Source organism: Panthera tigris, chromosome A2, assembly GCF_018350195.1.
Source record: "Panthera tigris isolate Pti1 chromosome A2, P.tigris_Pti1_mat1.1, whole genome shotgun sequence".
Taxonomy (NCBI): domain Eukaryota; kingdom Metazoa; phylum Chordata; class Mammalia; order Carnivora; family Felidae; genus Panthera; species Panthera tigris.
Genome location: NC_056661.1, coordinates 90,834,918 through 90,855,136, shown reverse-complemented (window position 1 = coordinate 90,855,136; position 20,219 = coordinate 90,834,918). Strand labels below are relative to the sequence as shown.

General features: G+C 37.7%; 1 protein-coding gene across 4 annotated transcripts in view; it reads right to left on the bottom strand.

Annotated features, from left to right (window-relative positions):
* Positions 1–20,219, bottom strand: part of RUNDC3B (RUN domain containing 3B) — a 154,097-nt gene that overhangs the window by 21,067 nt on the left and 112,811 nt on the right. For 2 of the 4 annotated variants that reach the window (XM_042965617.1, XM_042965600.1), the window contains one exon: positions 2,895–3,041. The exons of the other annotated variants lie outside the window; for them this stretch is intronic. In XM_042965617.1, the coding sequence (XP_042821551.1) occupies positions 2,895–3,041 (147 nt within the window). The remainder of the gene's footprint in view (positions 1–2,894; positions 3,042–20,219) is intronic. 4 annotated transcript variants of the gene reach the window in all.

Sequence of the window (20,219 nt, the reverse complement as noted above, 5' to 3'; positions counted from 1 at the left end):
TTAACATGATATCTCTAATGTTTGAAATAAAGGAAAAGATAGAAAATCTAACATAATTAATATTGCCAGGTCTAAGTAATCAAGAAAACAATGGAAATGATACTTCTAAAGCTTTATTAACAGTACAATAAATGAAAATAAATGTAAAATCTTCTACTATGAAAAGGATTTCTTCCATGAGTAGATGACAACATAGCTAAGTTACCCAATCACTCATTTTAAGAAATGTCTGCAAGACCAAGAAATTGATCAAGTCAAATAGCACCTTCTCAGTCTTTTCAAAGCTAATTCAGCAAATCTCCTAGAGAAATACAAGCATCACATTTTCTTAGCAGGAAATTATAATTATAAAACATATAATGACTACTTATATGGTCAATTTCTTTCTCCGAATTATCAAGAGCACTAATGTTCCTTATTAAGAGATTCTGGCCACTTTGATAATAATTTGTAGGTTCTCAAAAATGTTTGTTAAACTACTGAAGATATTGGTCAAATTAAGAGGAATAAATGATGAGGTTAGTTCAAGAACTTTAGCTTATATTACAAATTTGAGAACAGCAAAAACTAATCCTGAGAAAAGCTATGATGTTTCAAACATGATTTATACAGCACCACTCTAATCTGAAAATCCAAAGTCTCCATTTTTACATTAAAAAGTTGCATTAAAAAGATTATTTGTTCAGAACATCTGGGGATTTGCTGGTCATTTTAATTTTACATAGGTTTTACAAACTCTCTAAGAAAGGAGAGCTTGGGACAGTGGGTGGGTGTATATTCTCCAAACATGGAAGACACAAGGTTATCTGAGAACATAAAAAAAAGACTATACAGAGTATAAAAGATTTCGTGAGAAGTATTAGGTGCCAAGCAACTTATTACTCATTTGAACAGGAATTAGTCCCAGTATTACATGTGCAGAAGGTAAGAGGGAGGTATTGCTTAGTGTTGTTACACAGCAAGTAGGGTAGCAGAGATTACTTTTAAATCCTGACCTTACACTCTAGGTCCAGTGATCTCCATACTACACCCTAGCTGCAAACATTTTGTTCAGGAATAGTAGTTTGGTAATAGGGCCATCTAAAGGCAATAACAACATCTACAGTAAGGCCAGATTAAAGGATGATGCTGAGAAAGAGCTAATGGAGTAGCTCAGTCAAGGAGTATAAAATCGGGATCCATGTCAAACAGTTTCACTACTTTCTTTTCTGATACTCCAATTAATTTGCTGCTGCTATAATACTTTGTAAAAGCTAGTCATTATTACCACATACAAAGGTAAACTTGAAGTAACTCTTCCATTTAGACTCACTGGTTCCTCAATAGGTAGCTCTACAGGCAGCCAGGGCTACAAACACATCTTTTTGGCTAAATATTTTACCTTCTACTACCTAAAGTAACAACGTGGATATTGTAGTAAAAAAGCATATTACTAGTCTTTTAACTTGTCAGGAGTTAACCTTTCAATATTTTTATAGTTATAAAAGCAAGAGTATCTTGTATGTTATACAGAAATAAGAACCAAGTATTAAAATAGATTCAGTTTTTTCATCATATATCAGAAATATGAATAAACTAATATTTTTATTACTTACATACATTATAGAAAAATAAAATTATATACCAGCATAAGAAGATATACTCTAGTTATTCAAATTTTTCATAGGGGTATATAAGGGAACTAGATCCCAAACCATGAAAGCTTCAGTCAATACCTTGAATCATGGGTTAGTAGATAATGAAAACAGTTCTAATGATTTATTCTGTAAATAATCTGCTCACTCTTCCTTATCTCTAGCAATCAGTGAAACCAACAAGCAAAAAAGGCAACAGAAGCTCAAATTTATTTTGAGTATTCCCTCTGATAAATGAAAAAAACCACATAGTAAACAGGCGGAAATTAAGTCTATGCTGAAACAATCCCTGTAGAAATGTCTAACTACTAACTACCTAGTGAAAAGCACCCTAAGAAGCACAAATGGAAGTGGGTAACTCTACCAGTGAAGTGTAAATACAAGAACTCTAAAAGAAGAGTAGAGAAAGAAAGAAACAAACAAAAAAAGAGGGAGGCAGGGAGGGGAGAAGAAAGGAAAGAGAAGAAAGTGTGGGGGGGGGGGGAGGAAAGGGAGCGACCAGAAGGGGATGGAGGGACAACAGGGAAATAATTAGAAAATTAGCTGAAGATAGGTAAATAAAGATAACCAAAAAGTTATCAATATGGACAAAATGTCTAAAAGCCAAAAGAAGGTAATACAAAATTTAAGTTCAAAACGAAGATACCATAAAGGAATGCAGCCTAAGATTTGCAGATTTCTCAACATTACGACACTCTGACTTAATGAAATAGTCCTGAAAAGGGATAAAAAAATAGGTAAAGGATCTTGTGGCCAACAGGTGGGGTGATTATATCTTCTATAGCCTCCAAAAATTAGATTTACTGAAAATTAGCAAAACTCTTTCAGACCCACCAAGAACAGGTAAGTATCTTTCCATTCTTTCATAAGATGGAATTTTTTCTCACTGGCAGGACAATTATTCCTAAGGCAAATACAAATACCAAAGCTAAAATTCAAAAATAGGTGTCTCATTAAATATGAGCTCATAGACTTAACTGAAGGACTGGCTGAAGACTAAAGGAGAAGCAGGTAGCCGGTACAATACTGCTTAAGAATTTCTTAGATACTTTACTTCCCCAGGGTGCCTTGGCTTCAAAATACTAACATATTTACTGCCTTAATCTGACTTTATCAAGCCAAAGTAGTCTTAAATTCTACTTTTGCCCTAAAGTAATAATGAATTCAGAAAGACGAATACGTGAGAAACCAACGTGGATAACCAAATGTTTTGGTAGAACTAAATTTGTAATTAGTTGGAAAAAAAAGTATTACACTTACTCATACCACTGTTTATTGTGTTTTCGGTAAAGCAACGTATCCAAGGCAACAGCATTGACATCCAGAGCTCCTGGGGAAGGCCACTGGTTGGTGAGGTGGGCAGTTAACTCTTGTCTTGATCTTAAATCATTATTCTTTAGCACAGTCCTGTGAATATTAAGATGGTGAGTGCTTTTGTCTTCACTGCTCTGCAATGGCAGAGGAACCTAACGGCATCAACCTGGCCCCCAAAATTCATCTTTTAAAATGGTACGATAACAGATTGCCAACAGAACTACAGGAAGACTAGTTGGGGCTATGACTATCTCCTACAATATGTGTTTTTCACTTTTTCTCCAAAGGCTGTAACAAATCACTAATGTGTGAAATGCAGACTTTCAATCTTTTACAGAGATGTTACTAAAGGACAAAAGCTGAATTTCACATCTTATCTAAAAAACTAGGGTGATATCTTAAAGTTATAGATTATCAGATGCCAGTTAAAATAAGAAAAGACTGCATGTGTGTGATTTTTTAGCTTCAAAATTCACAATCTATTAAAGTCATTTAACTCAGTAAACAAAAAACAATTAAAATGAATAAAAAATAAAACCACATCAGAAAAACATAAAATTAAAAATCCATAAGGTTTCTGCAATTTTTTTTTTATAAAAGTGACCACCAATAAATCTTTATAAAAATAATTCCATCAGGGCACGTGGGTGGCTTAGTTGGGTGAGTGTCCCACTCTTGATTTCAGCTCAAGTCATGATCCCATGGTTTATGAGTTTGAGCCCCATATGGGATTCTCTCTCATCCTCTCTCTCTCTCTCTCTGCCCCTCCCCTGCTCACGCATGCTCTTTCTCTTCCTCAAAATAAATAAACATTTAAAAAAAAGAAAATAATTAAATCAATGATAACTACATTGAACAATACAACCCACTGGAAATATTTCCATTTACAGAATGAGGCCATTATAATACATGGTTTATTCTCATTTTTGTAGAACCGTTAATAACAATTTTCAAAAGAAGTTAATTTTTGCCAAAATTTAAACCTCACAAATCACTGTCACAAGACTAATTCAACATTTGAGTTGGTAGTTAAAGATAATTTAAAAGCATAATTCTAGGGGCACCTGGGTGGCTTCAACTTCTGACTTCAGCTCAGGTCATGATCTTACCATTGGTGAGTTTGAGCCCTGGGTCGGGCTCTGGGCTGACAGCTCAGAGCCTGGAGCCTGTTTCAGATTTTGGGTCTCTCTCACTCTCTCTGCCCCTCCCCAACTAATAGTCTCTCTCTCTCTCTCTCTCTCTCTCTCAAAAATAAAATAAAACCATTAAAAAAATTTTTTTTAAGTTTAAAAGCATAATTCTGGGAGGGGGGGGGGGCTGGCTGGCTCAGGTGGAGCATGCGACTCTTGATCCAGGGGTTTTAAGTTTGAGCCCCACGTTGGGTGTAGACGTACTTAAAAACTATTAAAAAAAAAGTGTAATTCTGTTTGCAAAGGTTGTATTCTACTTCTAACTAAGGCTTCAAAATATAACCTAGGCAAGCCACATTCTCCAACAGGAGTCCATGACTTGAGTGTACCAAAGTCTTGAGCCATCAGCTCAGAAGCAGGGAAGTAGGAACAACTGTCCTATTGTGGATGGCAGAGTCAACAGTGTGCTGGCAAGACAACCCTTCACTAAAGAAAATTAGCCTGCACAAAACCTCTAGCTGGAAATGATTCAAATGGAACAACCCCATGTATATGTCTCTAACAGTCTAACTATGAATATTTCTGATTTTACAGGATATCTGTGTACATTTAAAAATATTTGCTCCACTATGCCCACAAAGAAATAGTATTTGATGTAAATACTAGATTCTCAGAATTGAATACTAAAAAAGTAAAACAGGCAGAAGTCCGTGAGAATGTATCACAAGAAGATACTTGTTTTGACTACTTTCAACAATTTCACTGGAAAAGAATGAAAAATTTAAAAAGAATGAAAAATTTAACAACCTTAACCTAGGTTTTTATGAAAACAGTAAGGAGTTCAGAAAAATTACAAGACTGATAGAAAAAAATCTTGTGATGCCAAAAAGGGGATTACTGGCCAGAGAATTTATTACGATAAAGTACCATTATTTTGGCTTTTTTTTTTTTTTAAGTTTATTTATTTTGAGAAAGAGAGGGTGTGAGCAAGTACCCGTGCAAGCAGAGAAGGGACAGAGAGAAAATCCCAAGCAGGCTCCATGTGCGGTCAGTGCGGAGCCTGACACAGGGCTCAGACTCACAAACCATGAAATCATCACCTGAACAGAAATCAAGAGTTGGACACCTAACCGACTGAGCCACCCAGGTGCCCCTAGGCTTCGCTTATTAGATTTTTCTCCTTCACATATTCAGTCTCTAGGGTCTCTACTGACTGTCACTGGAAAACAACTTCAACGTCATAATTGGTTTATAGGAAGTATTTAGAGCAGAATGCAAGGAAGGCAAATGGGCATCTGTGAGGAAATGACATTGGAAAAATTCAGTTAATGACAAGTAACTAAACAACTTCCAACTTAGAATATATTCTTTCTGGAAAAGCAAAGTTTTACACTGCATAGAATGAAAAAAAAAGAACTAAGTTTTACACAAGTTTTTACACATTAGTCCATGGAAAATTTTAGTCTAATGACAAATTATTGTATTGTCTTTAGACTTTTGTGTTTAGAAATCCTAACGACATTGTTTTCTAAGGGACACTGCCTGGTCCTTTGAAGCAGGAGATAAGAGATTTCAGTGTACTGGATGGGCATAACTTCATCCATGCTGCATCTGTTTTCCACTTTCTGTGAGGAATATGGAGGGAAACACACAATGCTGACATTCAACTTGATACTACAAAGGGAAAGGTTCCTGGAAGACCTTTGTGTAAGGCCCTTTCACCACTTCAGTATACTAGGGGCCATTAAGGCACCTTGAAAACCCACCGTTGAATTCTGAATCTTGGCTCAGTCTATTTAGATAATAAAGAGACAAAGTAGTTTATTCATTCTAGCAACGGGCCCTGACCAAAATGCACCAGCAAAGAGATATACGTGGAGTTCTACTTCCCAACTCTCTGAAGTAGCTCAACCTACCTCTCTCCAAGCCTACTTTTCTAGTCTTTCTATCCATTGCTTGAGTCATTGATATCAATCTAACAAATTCCATTTGTGCTTAAGAGTTGGTTGGATTTTTTTTTTTTTACAAGCGAAGTAAAATGAAGGTATTTTTCTCATTGGCCAAGCTTAAAAGTAGGTTCATCTTAAGTCACTCAACAATTACTGTCATTACCTTGTGGTCAAATCAGTGAAAATTAAAGGCAAAATTTTATGAAGTTAGCATTTAACTTTAATAAAAATGCTAACCAATGCTAGCACTAATGAGCTAATTTAATAATTAAATTATTGTATATGAGATAGATACTACTTGTCACTTATATCTATGTTCTAAGTCTCTCATTAACAACTGAATATTCTCTCACTAAGGTAACAATTCTACAGGAAAATGCAATAAAGGAAATTTATTAACATATCCGTAATATATTTACCACACTAATTTTAAGAACTTTCCTGTGGTATCTACCCCTAAATTGCTAGATAGCTAATTTCTCTTCAGATTTTCAATAGAAATTATGCAAGAAGTTTGCCACAAAAAATATAATTCAATATCTTGCCCCATAGCTTTACTGAGGTATAATCAGCAATTAAAAATTGCATACATCTAGGGGCACCTGGATGGCTCAGTCAGTTAAACGTCTAACTTCAGTTCAGATCATGATCTCGTGGTTCGTGAGCTGAAGCCCTGCATCCGGCTCTGTGCTGACAGCTCAGAGCCTGAAGCCTGCTTCAGATTCTGTGTCTCCCTCTCTCTCTGCACCCCCCTACTTATGCTCTCTCTCTCCCTCTCTCAAAAATAAACATTAAAAAATTTTTTTTAAATTGTATACATCTAGAGTATACAACTTGATTTGATATGCATATACAATGTGAAGTAATCACAAGATAATTAACATATCCATCACCTCACAGTTACCTCTTTTTTGTGTGTGATAAGAACACTTGAGATGTACTCTCTTAGAACATTCCAAGTACACAATACAGTATTGTTAAGTACAGTCATGTTGCTTAGCATTAGATCTCCATAATTTATTCATCCTGCATAACTGAAACTTTGTACTTATAGACCAACATCTCCTCATTTCCCCCTCTATTTGGGCCAGAATTGGTAATAACCATTCTACTCTCTGCTTCTGTAAGTTTGACTATTTTGGATTCCACATATAAATGAAATTATGCACTATTTGTTTTTCTACATCTGATTTAGTTCACTTAGCATAATGCCTTCAAGGTTTATCCATGTTGTTGCAAATGGCAGGATTTCCTTCCTTTTTTTAAAGGTGGAATAATATTCCATTGTGTTTATGTGTGTATATAGACACAGAATCTTCATATATCACGTTTTCTTTATCCATTCATCCATCAGTGAACACTGAGGTTGTTTCCACCTCTTGAGTACTGTAAATAAGGCTGAAATTAACACCTAAATGGAGATATCTTTTTGAGATTCTAACTCCATTTCCTTTGGATAAATACCTAGAAGTGGGATTGCTTAAACATAAGATAGTTCTATTTTTAATATTTTGAGGAACCTTCTACTCTTTTTCAAAGTGACCATACCCATCTATAGTACTACCAACTGGGCATGAGGGCTCCCTTTTTCCATATCCTCACCAACAGTTGTTTTCTAACACCTATCTGGTAACAGACATTCTAAGTAAGAAGGTATTTCATTGTGACTGTGATTTGCATGTCCCTGATGATTAGTGAAGTTAAGCATCTTTTCATATACCTATTGGTCATTTGCATGTCTTCCCTGGAGAAATGTCTATTCAAGTCCTTTGCTCATTTTTAAGCTGAGTTAGATTTTTGCTATTATGAGTCCCTTATAGATTTTGAATATTAACTCCTTATTAGACAGATGTTGAAAATATTTTCTTCCATTTGGTATGTTGCCATTTTACTCTAATGTTTTTTGTGCAGAATTTTTTAAATTTCATACAATCCATTTTTCTATTTTTGCTTTTATTGCCTGTGCTTTTGGTATAATAAGCAAAAATACGATTGCCGAGACTAATGTCAAAAGTTATTTCCCTGTTTTCTTTTGTATTTTTACAGTTTCAGGTCTTAGATTTAAATCTTTAATCTATTTTGAATTTATTTTTGTAAATGGTAAGAGAAGAATCCAATTTCATTCTTCTGTATGTGGATATTCAGTTTTCCCAACACTACTCCTTTTGTGGGTTCTTGGTAAGCTTGTCAAAGATCAGCTGACTTGTAGATTCATGGACTTATTTGGGGGCTCTCTATTCTGTTCCAATGGCCTATATGTCTGTTTCAATGTCAGTACCATACTTTTCTGATTACTATAATTTATAATATATTTTGAAACCAAGAAATGTGATGTCTTTAGCTTTGTTCTTCTTTCTGAAAACTGATTTGGCTATTCAGGGTCTAAAATATGAATGTTAGGATTGCTTTTTCTATTTATGTGAAAAATGACATTGGGATTTTGATAGGGATTGCACTGAATCTGCATATCACTTTGGATACTATGTACATTTTAATAATATTAATTCTTCCAATCCATGAGCACAAGATATCTTTTTTATTTACCAGTATCTTAATTTCCTTTGTCAATGTTTTAATATTTTCAGGGTATCAATCTTTCACCTCTTTGGTTAAATTTATTCCTAAATATTGTATTCTTGCTGCCACTGTGAATAGGATTGTTTTTAAATTTCCCTTCCAGATATTTAATATCCAGAGACTTTATATATATATATATATATATATATATACACACACACACACACACACACACACACACACACACACACACACGTGTATGTACATACACATACACACACACATCTTCCTGCTGAGCTGAACCTTTTATCATTATATAATGACCTTCTTTACCTCTAGAGAAAGTTTTAGACTTAAAGTCTATTTTGAGTACAGACACCCTGCTTTCTTTTGGTTACCATTTGCATAAAATATCTTTTTCCATTCCTTCACTTTCAGCCTACGTATGTCTTTAAATCTGAAATGAGTCTCTTGTTGACAGGATATCATTGGCTCTTACTCTTTTAATCCATTCAGTCACTCTATGCCTTCTGATTGATGAGTTTAATCCTAATTACTGCCATTCTGTTTTGCAGTTTTGTGTCTCTCTTCCACTTTTGTTTTCCTTTGTTATCTGATGATTTTTTTGTAATGATTTGTTGCCATTCTTTCTTTTTATAATTTTTTTAAAATGTTTATTTATTTATTTTGAGAGAGAGAGCATACACATGTGAGTGAGTGTGAGGGCGGGGGGAGTGAGAGGGAGGGAGAAAGAGAATCCCAGTCTTTGCACCGTCAGCGCAGAGCCTGATGAGGGGCTCTGACAAGGGGCTCCATCTCAAAACCGTAAGATCATGACCTGAAGGGAAATGAGGTCCCCTGAGCCACCCAGGGGCCCCATTCTATCTTCTGTGTTTGTACTATAGGTTTATTCTCTGTGGTTAGAGTTTTGAATAAATTTTCATGTAGTTATAACTTCCTATTTTAAATCATGTTAACTTCAAATGTATACAAAAAACACTCTATGTAAAGCACTTTGAAAGTGCTTTAAGTACATATGCCCAAGTCCAGTTGTAACCAAATATTTAAATTAAATCTACAAAATATTTCAAAGAGAGCATTTTCATGAAAATTGAAAAAACGTATTTGCAACTAATATCAAGTAAATGTATTGAGGGGCCATGGCAGATACACTTAAAATGTGTAAAGAAGCAGGGGTGTCTGGGTGCCTCAGTCGGTTAAGCGTCCAACTTCGGCTCAGGTCATGATCTTCTGGTCCATGAGTTTGAGCACCGTGTTGGGCTCTGTGCTGACAGCTCAGAGCCTGGAGCCTGCTTTGGACTGTGTGTCTCCCTCTCTCTCTGCCCCTCCTCCACTTGCCATTCTGTCTCTTTCTCTCTCAAAAATAAATAAAACATTTAAATGAATAAATAAATATTTTTAAAAATGACTAAAATGTGTAAAGAAGCAACCATCTAAAAGTACCTCTGATTATCCTATCTTTTTCATAACCATTCTCAAAAGGTAAGTCCAGAAAGTACAACTTAAATTCTATTATTATATTTTACCTTTCCCAATAAATGCTTCCAGATCCTTGAAAAGGATCTTTGTCTTGCTTACGTAAAGTTATTTTACTTGGCATTTTGGTAAAAAAATATCATGTGAAGTTTGATTCTTTATGCGTAACTATGTTGAAATATGTGTCAGTATTAACTGGCCATTTCATAAGCCCTCTGAATATACCTTCAACTCTCTAACCTGAGCATATCCTTATGGATATACATAAAATCAAAATACCATGGATTTATAAACACAAAATCTCTCTATGAAGCAGGAGTCCAGCTCTCCTGAGAAACAGTTTGGAACAAAACAGGATAGCTTCCAGTTAAAGTTCAGTGAGTTGTTCTATTTTTCAAAGGAAATCAGCTCATTATTAAGCCCTCATGGGCATGACAGAAACATTTGATGAATACAATTTATTCTCTGGAATCTAGCTAAAGCCTGAAAATTCCTTACTTTCTAAATATGTAATTTGCACTATATATAGGTATATAATTTGCCATAACACTTCATTTTTCTTAACTAAGTATAATACAATAGAACATAAGATGACTCTGGATTGATCATGAACACTGAAGAATTCACCTTTCCCTCCCCTGTCCCCCAGCCTATATATGCAGACACCTGCAGAATCAGCACAGACATTCTCCATGTAGCTTGTTAACATGCCTTCCGAGCCTGTGCTCTCCTGTGGACTACTCCCTCTAACTTGCACTTCTGAACTCTCCAAAGTGGCTCCAGGGGCCCTCTGCTCCAACCTTGCTAACTGCATGCCCCACCCCCATGATGTTCTGCAGACCCACACCATCCAACCTGCCCTAGGGAGGAATCCATCCAAAGAGGCACTATAAGCCTAACACTGTGCAAGCAGCCCTGACAGTGACTACTTCAAAAAAACTGCTGCCCTGATGAGAGGGAAATATACCCATACACCCAGCTCCACTGAAGCCCCAGAAGTGGGCTGGGGATAGACACCTGGTCTGACTGCAGTCCCCACCCACCAATGAAAGCCTCTCGGGGGACAACAAAGGAGAGCACTCTGCAGTTTAACATGACCACAGCTTTGGCAAATTCCTGGTCTGACTCAACTCAAGCCCAAGGCAGCCCCATACTGACCCACTAGCAACACAGAAACCAAACCCTGCCCAGAACAGTCAAAAACAGTCATTGCATATGACTGAAGAGAAATGCAGCTCAGTCACAGCAATAGGGTGTATTCGACACACATAGGAGATGCCCCTGAAGTTCCAGGTTCTGGTAAATGGGAGATTGCTCTGTAGGGCACTATAGGACCTTTTCTTCATAAGGCCACTACTTTCAAGAGCCAGAGACATGGCTAACTTTCCTAACACATAGAAAAAGACACAGAAAGTTAGACACATATGAGGAGACCAAGGACTGTGTCCCAAATGAAAGAAGGGACAAAATCACAACAAAAGAGTTAACAAAATGGAGATAAGCAATATATCTGATACAGAAAGTAATGGTCATAATCACTGAGCTTGAGAAAATATGGGAGGACCTCAGTGAAACTCTCAACAAAGACACAGAAAATATAAAAAAGAACCAAGCAGAGATAAAGAACTCAAAAACTAAAATTAAAAATATACTAGAGGGAACAGGGGTGGCTGGGTGGCTCAGTCAGTTGAGCATTCGACTTCAGCTCAGGTCACGTTCTCACAGTTTATGGGTTTTGCACGGACAGTGCAGAGCCTGCTTCGGATTCTCTATCTTCCTTGTTTTCTGCCCCTCCCCTACTCACCTGCTTTTTCTCTCAAAAATAAACACTAAAGAAAAAGCCATTTTAAACAGTAGGGGGGATGCTGGGAAGATGGCGGCATAGGAGGATGCTGGGCTCACCGCGCGTCCTGCTGATCACTCAGATTCCACCTACACCTGCCTAAATAACCCAGAAAACCGCCAGAGGATTAGCAGAACGGAGTCTCCGGAGCCAAGCGCAGACGAGAGGCCCACGGAAGAGGGTAGGAAGGGCGGCGAGGCGGTGCGCACTCCACGGACTGTCGGGAGGGAGCTGGGGCGGAGGGGCAGCCTGCCGGCCAAGCAGAGCCCCCAAGTCTGGCTTGCAAAAGCGGAGGGGCCGGACGGAGTGTGTTCCGACAGCAAGCGCGACTTAGCGTCTGGGAGGTCATAAGTTAACAGCTCTGCTCAGAAAGCTGGAAAGCTGGAGGACAAAGGGAGGGAGAGTTGCTGAGCCCCGGGACGACAGAGCTCAGTTTGGCGGGGGAAAAAGGCGCTCGCCAGCGCCATCTCCCTCGCCCATCCCCCAGCCAAAATCCCAAAGGGAACCAGTACCTGCCAGGGAACTTGCTCGCTCCGCGCAAACACCCAACGCTGTGCTTCTGCGGAGCCACCCCTCTGGCAGCGGGTCTGACTCCCTCCCGCTGCCACAGGGCCCCTCCTGAAGTGGATCACCTAAGGAGAAGCGAGCTAAGCCTGCCCCTCCTGCCCCCGTGCACCTTGCCTACCCACCCCAGCCAGATCCCCAGGACCACAAGCCTGGCAGTGTGCAAGTAGCCCAGATGGGCCACGCCACCTCACAGTGAATCCTGCCCCTAGGAGAGGGGAAGAGAAGGCACACACCAGTCTGACTGTGGCCCCAATGGTGGGCTGGGGGCAGACATCAGGTTGGACTGCGGCCCCGCCCACCAACTCCAGTTATACACCACAGCACAGGGGAAGTGCCCTGCAGGTCCTCACCACTCCAGGGACTATCCAAAATGACCAAACGGAAGAATTCCCCTCAAAAGAATCTCCAGGAAATAACAACAGCTAATGAACTGATCAAAAAGGATTTAAATGATATAACAGAAAGTGAATTTAGAATAATAGTCATAAAATTAATCACTGGGCTTGAAAACAGTATAGAGGACAGCAGAGAATCTCTTGCTACAGAGATCAAGGGACTAAGGAACAGTCAGGAGGAGCTGAAAACCGCTTTAAATGAGATGCAAAATAAAATGGAAACGTCCACGGCTCGGATTGAAGAGGCAGAGGAGAGAATAGGTGAACTAGAAGATAAAATTATGGAAAAAGAGGAAGGTGAGAAAAAGAGAGATTAAAAAAAATCCAGGAGTATGAGGGGAAAATTAGAGAACTAAGTGATACACTAAAAAGAAATAATATACGCATAATTGGTATCCCAGAGGAGGAAGAGAGAGGGAAAGGTGCTGAAGGTGTACTTGAAGAAATAATAGCTGAGAACTTCCCTGAAGTGGGGAAGGAAAAAGGTGTTGAAATCCAAGAGGCACAGAGAACTCCCTTCAGACATAACTTGAATCGATCTTCTGCACGACATATCATAGTGAAACTGGCAAAATACAAGGATAAAGAGAAAATTCTGAAAGCAGCAAGGGATAAACGTGCCCTCACATATAAAGGGAGACCTATAAGATTCGTGACTGAACTCTCTTTTGAAACTTGGCAGGCCAGAAAGGAATGGCAGGAGATCTTCCATGTGATGAACAGAAAAAATATGCATCCCAGAATCCTTTATCCAGCAAGTCTGTCATTTAGAATAGAAGGAGAGATAAAGGTCTTTCCAAACAAACAAAAGCTGAAGGAATTCGTCACCACTAAACCAGCCCTACAAGAGATCCTAAGGGGAATCCTATGAGACAAAGTACCAGAGACATCGCTACAAGCATAAAACATACAGACATCACAATGACTCTAAACCCGCATCTTTCTATAATAACACTGAATGTAAATGGACTAAATGCACCAACCAAAAGACATAGGGTATCAGAATGGATAAAAAAAACAAGACCCATCTATTTGCTGTCTATAAGAGACTCATTTTAGACATGAGGACACGTTTAGATTGAGAGTGAGGGGATGGAGAACTATTTATCATGCTACTGGAAGCCAAAAGAAAGCTGGAGTAGCCATACTTATATCAGACAAACTAGACTTTAAAATAAAGGCTGTAACAAGAGATGAAGAAGGGCATTATATAATAATTACAGGGTCTATCCATCAGGAAGAGCTAACAGTTATAAATGTCTATGCGCCGAATACGGGAGCCCACAAATATATAAAACAATTACTCATAAACATAAGCAACCTTATTGATAAGAATGTGGTCACTGCAGGGGACTTTAACACTCCACTTACAGAAATGGATAGATCATCTAGACACACGGTCAATAAAGAAACAAGGGCCCTGAATGATACATTGGATCAGATGGACTTGACACATATATTTAGAACTCTGCATCCCAAAGCAACAGAATTTACTTTCTTCTCGAGTGCACATGGAACATTCTCCAAGATAGATCATATACTGGGTCACAAAACAGCCCTTCATAAGTTTACAAGAATTGAAATTATACCATGCATACTTTCAGACCACAATGCTATGAAGCTTGAAATCAACCACAGGAAAAAGTCTGGAAAACCTCCAAAAGCATGGAGGTTAAAGAACACCCTACTAAAGAATGAGTGGGTCAACCAGGCAATTAGAGAAGAAATTAAAAAATATATGGAAACAAACGAAAATGAAAATACAACAATCCAAATGCTTTGGGATGCAGCGAAGGCAGTCCTGAGAGGAAAATACATTGCAATCCAGGCCTATCTCAAGAAACAAGAAAAATCCCAAATACAAAATCTAACAGCACACCTAAAGGAAATAGAAGGAGAACAGCAAAGACAGCCTAAACCCAGCAGAAGAAGAGAAATAATAAAGATCAGAGCAGAAATAAACAATATAGAATCTAAAAAAACTGTAGAGCAGATCAACGAAACCAAGAGTTGGTTTTTTGAAAAAATAAACAAAACCTCTAGCCAGGCTTCTCAAAAAGAAAAGGGAGATGACCCAAATAGATAAAATCATGAATGAAAATGGAATGATTACAACCAATCCCTCAGAGATACAAACAATTATCAGGGAATACTATGAAAAATTATATGCCAACAAATTGGACAACCTGGAAGAAATGGACAAATTCCTAAACACCCACACTCTTCCAAAACTCAATCAGGAGGAAATAGAAAGCTTGAACAGACCCATAACCAGCGAAGAAATTGAATCGGTTATCAAAAATCTCCTAACAAATAAGAGTCCAGGACCAGATGGCTTCCCAGGGGAGTTCTACCAGACGTTTAAAGCAGGGATAATACCTATCCTTCTCAAGCTATTCCAAGAAATAGAAAGGGAAGGAAAACTTCCAGACTCATTCTATGAAGCCAGTATTACTTTGATTCCTAAACCAGACAGAGACCCAGTAAAAAAAGAGAACTACAGGCCAATATCCCTGATGAATATGGATGCAAAAATTCTCAATAAGATACTAGCAAATTGAATTCAACAGCATATAAAAAGAATTATTCACCATGATCAAGTGGGATTCATTCCTGGGATGCAGGGCTGGTTCAACATTCGCAAATCAATCAACGTGATACATCACATTAATAAAAGAAAAGATAAGAACCATATGATCCTATCAATCGATGCAGAAAAGGCCTTTGACAAAATTCAGCACCCTTTCTTAATAAAAACCCTTGAGAAAGTCGGGATAGAAGGAACATACTTAAACATCATAAAAGCCATTTATGAAAAGCCCACAGCTTACATCATCCTCAACGGGGAAAAACTGAGAGCTTTTTCCCTGAGATCAGGAACACGACAGGGATGCCCACTCTCACCGCTGTTGTTTAACATAGTGTTGGAAGTTCTAGCATCAGCAATCAGACAACAAAAGGAAATCAAAGGCATCAAAATTGGCAAAGATGAAGTCAAGCTTTCGCTTTTTGCAGATGACATGATATTATACATGGAAAATCCGACAGACTCCACCAAAAGTCTGCTAGAACTGATACATGAATTTAGCAAAGTTGCAGGATACAAAATCAATGTACAGAAATCAGTTGCATTCTTATACACTAACAATGAAGCAACAGAAAGACAAATAAAGAAACTGATCCCATTCACAATTGCACCAAGAAGCATAAAATACCTAGGAATAAACCTAACCAAAGATGTAACAGATCTGTATGCTGAAAACTATAGAAAGCTTATGAAGGTAATTGAAGAAGATATAAAGAAATGGAAAGACATTCCCTGCTCACGGATTGGAAGAATAAATATTGTCAAAATGTCAATACTACCCAAAGCTATCTACGCATTCAATGCAATCCCAATCAAAATTGCACCAGCATTCTTCTCAAAGCTAGAACAAGCAATCCTAAAATTCATATGGAACCACAAAAAGCCCCAAATAGCCAAAGTAATTTTGAAGAAGAAGACTAAAGCAGGAGGCATCACAATCCCAGACTTTAGCCTCTACTACAAAGCTGTAATCATCAAGACAGCATGGTATTGGCACAAAAACAGACACATAGACCAATGGAATAGAATAGAAACCCCAGAACTAGACCCACAAATGTATGGCCAACTCATCTTTGACAAAGCAGGAAAGAACATCCAATGGAAAAAAGACAGTCTCTTTAACAAATGGTGCTGGGAGAACTGGACAGCAACATGCAGAAGGTTGAAACTAGACCACTTTCTCACACCATTCACAAAAATAAACTCAAAATGGATAAAGGACCTGAATGTGAGACAGGAAACCATCAAAACCCTAGAAGAGAAAGCAGGAAAAGACCGCTCTGATCTCAGCCGTAGCAATCTCTTACTCGACACATCCCAAAGGCAAGGGAATTAAAAGCAAAAATGAATTACCTGGACCTTATGAAGATAAAAAGCTTCTGCACAGCAAAGGGAAACAACCAACAAAACTAAAAGGCAACCAATGGAATGGGAAAAGATATTTGCAAATGACATATCGGACAAAGGGCTAGTATCCAAAATCTATAAAGAGCTCACCAAACTCCACACCCGAAAAACAAATAACCCAATGAAGAAATGGGCAGAAAACATGAATAGACACTTCTCTAAAGAAGACATCCGGATGGCCAATGGACACATGAAAAGATGCTCAACGTCGCTCCTCATCAGGGAAATACAAATCAAAACCACACTCAGATATCACCTCACGCCAGTCAGAGTGGCCAAAATGAACAAATCAGGAGACTACAGATGCTGGAGAGGATGTGGAGAAACAGGAACCCTCTTGCACTGTTGGTGGGAATGCAAATTGCTGCAGCCACTCTGGAAAACAGTGTGGAGGTTCCTCAGAAAATTAAAAATAGACCTACCCTATGACCCAGCAATAGCACTGCTAGGAATTTACCCAAGGGATACAGGACTACTGATGCATAGGGGCACTTGTACCCCAATGTTTATAGCAGCACTCTCAACAATAGCCAAATTATGGAAAGAGCCTAAATGTCCATCAACGGATGAATGGATAAAGAAATTGTGGTTTATATACACAATGGAGTACTACATGGCAATGAGAAAGAATGAAATATGGCCCTTTGTAGCAACGTGGATGGAACTGGAGAGTGTGATGCTAAGTGAAATAAGCCATACAGAGAAAGACAGATACCATATGTTTTCACTCTTATGTGGATCCTGAGAAACTTAACAGAAACCCATGGGGGAGGGGAAGGAAAAAAAAAAAAGAGGTTAGAGTGAGAGAGACCCAAAGCATAAGAGACTCTTAAAAACTGAGAACAAACTGAGGGTTGATGGGGGGTGGGAGGGAGGGGAGGGTGGGTGATGGGTATTGAGGAGGGCACCTTTTTGGATGAGCACTGGGTGTTGTATGGAAACCATTTTGACAATAAATTATATATATTGAAAAAAAAAGAGATAAAACAGTAGAGGGAATAAAGAGTAAACTAGAGGAAGCAGAAGGATGGACCAGTGACCTGGAGGACAGTGTAATGGAAAGCAATCAAGGAGAACAGGATAGAGGGAAAAAAGCAAATAAAAGAGAATAGAATAAGGGAATTAAGTGACACCATCAAGTATAATAACATCTGCATTACAGGGATCCCAGAAGAATAGAGAGTAAAAGGCGTAGGAAATGTATTTGAAGAAATAATAGCTGGAAACTTCCCAAATGTGGGGAAGAACACAAAAATTCAGATTCAGAAGACAGATATCCTCCAACAAAATCAACCCACGGAAATCCACACCAAGACACGTAATAATTAAAATGGCAAAAGGTGATAAAAAGAAAATCTTAGAAGCGGCAAGAGAAAATAGTTACAAACAAGGGAAACCCCAGAAAAATATCAGCGGATTTTTCAGCAGAAACTCTGCAGGCCAGAATGTAGTGGCATATATATTCAAAGCGCTGAAAGGGAAAAATGTGCAGCTGAGAATATGCTGTCAAGCAAGGTTATCATTCAAAATAGAAGAAGAGACAAAAAGTTTCCCAGACAAACAAAAGTTAAAGGAATTCTCACCACTAAACTAACCTTACAAGTAATGTTAAAAGGGATTCTTGGAGTGGAAAGACCATAAGTAGGAGTAAGAAAAGTAGAAAACACAGAAGTAGTAAAATTAAGTATATCTATAAAAATCGGTAAGGGTTATTCACAAAATACAAGAATGTAAAGTATGACACCGTATTTGTAAAATTGTGAGGGAGGGAGGGGAATAAAAATGTAGTGCTTTTACAATGGGTTCAGACTGAAGCAAACATCAACTTAATATAGACTTCTAGATGCATAAGATTTTATATATAAACCTAATGCTAATCAGAATCATAAACTAGTAATAGGTCTGTAAAAAAAAATAGAAAGAAATCCAAGTATATCACTAAAGAAAGCCACCAAACCATGAAAGAAGAGAGCAAGAGAAGAAAGGAATAGAGACTACAAAAATAATCATAAACAAGCAATGAAATGGCATTTAAGTACATACCTATCAATAATTACTTTGAATGTAACTGGAGTAAATGCTCCAGTCAAAAGACATACGGTGATAGAATGGGTAAAGAAACAAGACCCATCCATAGGTTGCCTACAAGATACTCATTTCACAACTAAAGACACATGTAGATTAAAAGTAAAGGGACAGAAAAACATCATGCAAATTGAAGATAAAAGAAAGTTGAGGTAGCAATACTTATATTGGACAAAATGGACTTTAAGGGTTTTGGATGGCTCAGTCTGTAGGGCATGCAATTCGTGATCTTGAAGTTGTGACTTCAAGCCCCATGTTGGATGCAGAGGTTACACTAAAAAAAGTTAAAAACTGGACTTTAAAACAAACACTGGAATAAGACAAAAAAGGACACTACATAATCATAAAAGGAAAAATGCAATGAAAAGATGTAGCAATTGTAAGTACTTATGTACACAACATGAAAGCACCCATATATATAAAGCAACCAATAACAAATGTAAAAAGAGTAATCAATAGTAATACAACAATAGTATGGGATTTTAACACCCCGCTTATATCAATGAATAGATCATCCAAACAGAAAATGAAAAATGAAACAGTGGCTGTGAATGACACATTTGGACCAGATGGATCTAACAGGTATATTCAGAACATTCCATTCTAAAACAGAACATGTATTCTTTTCCAGTGCACGTGGAACATTTTCCAGAATAGATCACATGTTAGGCAACAAAACAAGGCTCAAAAAATTCAAAAAGAATGAAGTTATACCATGCATCTTTTTCAACCACACTGCTATGACACTAGAATCAACCACAAGAAAAAATCAGGAAAGAAGTCAAATACATGGAAGTTAAATAACATGCTACTAAATAAGAAATCAAAAAGGCCATCAAAAAATACATGTAGACAAACGAAAACACAATAGTCCAATATCACTGGGATACAGATAAAGCTGTTCTAAGAGGGAAGTTTACAGCAACACAGGGCTACATCAAGAAGCAAGAAACAGCTGAAATGAACAACCTAACCTTATACCTAAAGGAGCTAGTAAAAGAAGAACAAACAAAACAAGTAGAAGAAAGGAAATAATAAAGATTACAGCAGAAATTTTTTTAAAAAGACAACAACAGAACAAATCAATAAAATCAGGAACTTGTCGTTTGAAAATATCAACACAATTTATAAACCTTTAGCCATACTTATCGAGAGAGAGAGAGAGAGAGAGCGAGCGATAAAGAGAAGACTCAAATAAAAAAATCAGAAAAGAAAGAGGAGAACTGACAACCAACACCATGGAAATACAAGCAATTATAAGAAAATATTATAAAAAATTATACATCAATAAATT